The sequence below is a fragment of the Engraulis encrasicolus genome, chromosome 9, assembly GCF_034702125.1.
Source record: "Engraulis encrasicolus isolate BLACKSEA-1 chromosome 9, IST_EnEncr_1.0, whole genome shotgun sequence".
NCBI classification, from domain to species: Eukaryota; Metazoa; Chordata; class Actinopteri; order Clupeiformes; family Engraulidae; genus Engraulis; species Engraulis encrasicolus.
In genome coordinates, this window is record NC_085865.1 from 56,058,471 (window position 1) to 56,063,470 (window position 5,000).

The 5,000-nt window shown below is 45.4% G+C and overlaps 1 protein-coding gene across 1 annotated transcript in view; it reads left to right on the forward strand.

The window, feature by feature from the left end:
* drd3 (dopamine receptor D3) overlaps positions 1-5,000 on the forward strand; it is a 56,977-nt gene that overhangs the window by 25,576 nt on the left and 26,401 nt on the right. The window contains exon 3 of the mRNA XM_063206268.1: positions 1,167-1,303. Coding sequence (XP_063062338.1) covers positions 1,167-1,303 — 137 coding nt within the window. The remainder of the gene's footprint in view (positions 1-1,166; positions 1,304-5,000) is intronic.

The window sequence follows — 5,000 nt, forward strand, 5'->3', positions numbered from 1 at the left end:
AGAGCTACAACACTTTCAAGATGGCTGAATCCAAGATGGCTGAATTGTTTGGCCCATAACTTCTGACTGGGTGGATGGAGTTTTTCCAAGATTTCTTTTAGCTATCTATCTATCTGTCTCTCGCTCTGTCTCTCTCTTATACGCGTTGAATGCGTGATTTTGCTGCTTCGACACATGAATTTTCCCATTGTGGGATAATAAAGGGCACACTTACTGACTTACTGACTTATCTCACGCTGCTCATAAATCTCTCTCTCTCTCGCTCATCTTCCTGCTCTCGCTCTCGCTCCATCACTCTATGCTCTCTCCTCTCTCCTCTATCTCAAAACCTCTCATGTCCTCTCACTCGCTCCTCGCCTCCTCTTACCAAGCGACGTCCTCACCACACAGGCAAATACTGTAATACTGTACTACGTAACCATGCACACTCACCCTTTCCGACATGGTCTTCCCTCCATCAGTCTCTCTCTCAAGGACTACTCAGTAAAGATGTCAGTGTTGTATAACAATAGATCTTTCTCTCTAATCCTATCCCTCTCTGTCTCTGTCTCTGTCTCTGTCTCTGTCACACTCCCTCAAACACACACACAGAAACTTTTTGAGCAACATTTTTGGGCAAAAGAGGCTGTAAAATGTTGTTTGGGACTGTTAATCACTGTAACACTTTTATCAAGAGAACTTGGATCAGAGCAGACAACTTTTTTAATCATTCTATCATAAAATCAAGAGACAATTGTGTTGTTACCTGGCAACATGACTCAAAAGGTTGCGCTATGTATCACTCCCTTTAGACCTTCCTTCTCCACCTCGGTAGTTATGTGTAATGATGTGTCATATACATGGGTTCACAATGTTTGTAAACATGATGTTATGAGGAGGGGCAAGACACTGGCATCACTGCTGTGGTGATGCCGATCCTCTACAATACTACCAGCAGCTCTCCCTCTTATCCTTCTGCAATTTTCCAGTCGATTACCCCCCATCTCTCTCGTCTGCTCCTCCTCTCCAGGCTCGTCTCTCTCATCTCTATCCTCGCTCCTCTCTACCTCTCCCTAGGTGCGTCTCTTCTCTCCTCATCTCTCTCTCCTCTCCATCTCCATCACTCTCCTCCTCTCTCCTCTCTTCTACTCTCTCGCTCTCTTCTTTTCTCTCTCTCTCCTCTCTAGGTATACTGCTGTGGTCATGCCGGTTCTGTACAACACCACCCACAGCTCTCGTCGGCGTGTGTCCATCATGATTGCGGCCGTCTGGATTCTGGCCTTCGCCGTCTCCTGCCCCCTGCTGTTTGGCTTCAACACTACAGGTGAGGAGCGCTGCAGTGCACCTGAGGGTGAGAAGAGGGCCGGGGGGTGGGGTGGGGTGTTTTTGTGTGTGTGTGTGCATGTGGGTACCACACTAAAGGTAAGCCTCACACTTCACTACCAGAGGCGAACGTCCTGGGGCAGACCCTAACGCCGGGCACACATGCAGGCGAAATGAACAAAGCAAAATTCAGTGTTCCATTCTGACAGGTTGTAGCTGCAGCAAATCAAATCGATTGAAGCATTTAAGTTGTTGATTTGATTGGCGAAATTTGCTCTTCATTTGCATCATATTTAATTTGCCCGAATATTTTCGCTCCGCCTCTGTTCATTGGCCTTCACCCCACTTCGCTTCCCGCATAGGAATGAATGGCGAAGTTCAATGAATGGACAAACTTGCCTGTATGCGTAATGAGACCGCCTGTGAGACCCTAATGAGCCCACCTGCTGTCTGCCATTGCGCCGCACGTCTCACCAGCATACAGGCGTGTCTATCATAATAGACATCAGTCAAACCTGAGTACAGAGGCACCTGGAAGACACCCATACAGAGACAGCTGAGTACAGAGTAAGCTGTAAGACACTAGTCAGCCCACCTGCTTTCTGTAGACTGAGCTGCGCATCAAGGGTGTCACCTTCATAGCTGCAGGGCTGGATTACGGGTGGTCTGGGCCCCAAGGCCAGGAGTTTGCAAAGTAATGCTCTGACCCCCAACAACACAACACAACACACCACACGCACACGCACACACACACTCACAAACACGCACGCACGCGCGCACACACACACACACACACACACACACACACACACACACACACACACACACACACACACACACACACACACACACACACACACACACACACACACAGACAATGGTCAAATGTAACATATTATAAAAGGATATATTTTAGAATGTAGGCTGTCTTTGTCCTTCAAATAACACAAGTAAGCATACCAGTACATACACACACAAACAAACAATCCCCCTCCCCTTCCTCAAAAGCCCCAGAAATCTCCAGCGTATAGCCAAGTGGTGACCTAAGCAGCGCTTCCTGTGCCAGAGACACAAAGCTCCAGACTGCGCTCCCACTGTGCTATCCTAGCCAAGCAACAAACACAAACACACGCACACCCACACCCACACACACACAAACACACCCACACCCACACACACACACACACACAAACACACACACACACACACACCATGGAGACACATCCTGGATGCATATTGTAGGAGAGGACAGGAGCAAGAGAAGATAATTCGAGAGGAATTAGAGAGAGTGTGATACAAAGATATAAGTTAATACAAACTGGATCCCAAAAAAGTTGGGACACTTGGAATTTTGTGAATAAATAAAAAATGCTGCCATTTTCAAAACAATCTGTCTTAATAAAAGGTTGAAGGTTTTAAAAATGAAAACATTTTGAATTTTATCACAAAGTACCAAATCTTCCAACTTTTTTGGGCTCCTGAGAGAGCATGAAGGAGTGAGTGTGAAAGAGAGTGTAAAGTGAGAGAACGAGAATAAGAAAGTCCCGAATAAGGAGAGATTCAGGAAGACAGATCCCATGGCATCGCTCCTGCGTTGCCATCTCCCATCATCCACACTGGGCTGTGTCAGCTGTGAGAGTTTTGAGGAAGGAGAGATCCATGAAGACACATCCTAAGGCATCGTTCCCGCTGTGCTATCAGAGAACATAAAGACACACACACACACACACACACACACACACACACACACACACACACACACACACACACACACACACACACACACACACACACACACACACACACACACACACACACACACACACACTCACCCAGCCCATGAAGACATATCCTGGGGCTGCATGTCTGGCCCTGCTACCCAGACTTGGATGGAGATATGGCTCCTCTCCTTACTGTGTGTGTATGTGCATGTGTGTGTGTGTGTGTGTGTGTGGATTGGAGTTACGACTCTTCTCTCCTCACTTCCTCCCCGTGTAGCAGTCAGCACTGGCACAGAGCAGGAACAGGTGTCTTAGTGTGTGTGCAGGCGCGGAGTGGCCGTCGGGAGATCGGGGACTTATCCCGGTGGGCCGCGGCCGTGAAATGTAATAACGCGGCCGACCTGCATTCTTGTCCGGCCCTGTGGATTTAAAATTCTACTTATATGCACCGTCTTCCAACTTTCCACTTACCCGTATGTCTACTAAACTGGCTGACTAGCCAGTACTTATACCGTGTACCAGACGGCAATACCTCACTGACGGTGTCAAGTAAGTAAATTGGCCACACCCCTTCGCTCCTGATAATTTTCATACACCGTAGATCGCGGAAGTTTACAAGATCTTAGTAACACAGTTTCGTTTTCAGTATTTGAAGAACCTGTGATATGTAGATTGGTTATCAAAGGATGGAAATATTAATAAATTATTAGTTATTTTCCGATTTCCACACGACTGTTACAGTTTACAGTCTTTCCAGTCCAGATTCACTTGCTCTGTGGTTATTGAATTGGGTTACGAACAGACTCCACCAAGTGGTAAGGAAGAGAACTGCACCTAACAGAAGCAATGGGTTTTGTTTTGATTTGTTAGAACTACCAGTATATCTCTCTTATAGTCGAATAATATTATTATCATAATATATTTTATCATGTGGTACATTTAGAGATGTAGCCCTATGTCGTGAAGAAATGGAACAAAATACCATAATACCACACAGGATCTGAGTGGACCAGTGCTGGTGTGTAGGCTAAGCTGTGGATTAAAAGTAGAGTGATTGCAAGAAACAAAGACATTTGCTGCGTCGAAGAATAAAAGACAGCCGTTTTTAAAAGGTAGGCCTACACCGTTTTGGTTTGTACATTTTGTTGACTTATGGTTGTGCTTTGAAGTAGCTAGGTTTGGCTTATTTGCTGCATGGTGGTGGTTTATTGCAACAATGTAGGACAGACATTTTGTAAGCAATAGGCTACTATACTATATTTTGTCAAGCCTACTCCTTCTAAAAATCCCCATTATACTACATAAAAAACTTTGGGTGCCCATGCTCATCCTGTCTTTCCTTAAACAATATTTCAATTTCAAAACGGTCAAAATTGGACTGTGGAGTGGCACATATTGCATGGAGCAGTAGCGTGATGTAGCCAACCTAGTAGGGCCTATGAATGCTTTGGACTGTGATTGATGAAGGCTTCCAGTGGTGGTATAGGCTCTACTTTTTGAAGTGGATATACTGTATATTTGAGCATTTTTTGATGTGTACTGTATATATTTGTGCTATTGTAAATAATGGATCAATCAATTTTAAGTGGGTGTACTGTAATCCCTGAAATTTTGAAATGGGTGCGTATACCTGCGTTTTACGTAGACTACACCACTGGCTGTGCATTTCATCAAGGTGTAGGCTACAATTCTCCACTTCAGGTTGATATTTTGACAACACTAATGTTCACATGTAGTGCGACTGCAGATTTCGTGGCTTTTGTCTTTTTGGTTAGGAAACCATGTTGTTCGCTTTGTTTTTTTTCTGTTTTTTTTTTTTTTATAAAGAGGGCCGCCAAGGGGAAAATTCTCCCGGTGGGAAAAGGTGGGCCACTCCGCCCCTGTGTGACGTGTGTGTCTGTGAGAGTGGTGTGTGTGTGTGTGTGTGTGTGTGTGTGTGTGTGTGTGTGTGTGTGTGTGTGTGTGCGTGTGTGTGTG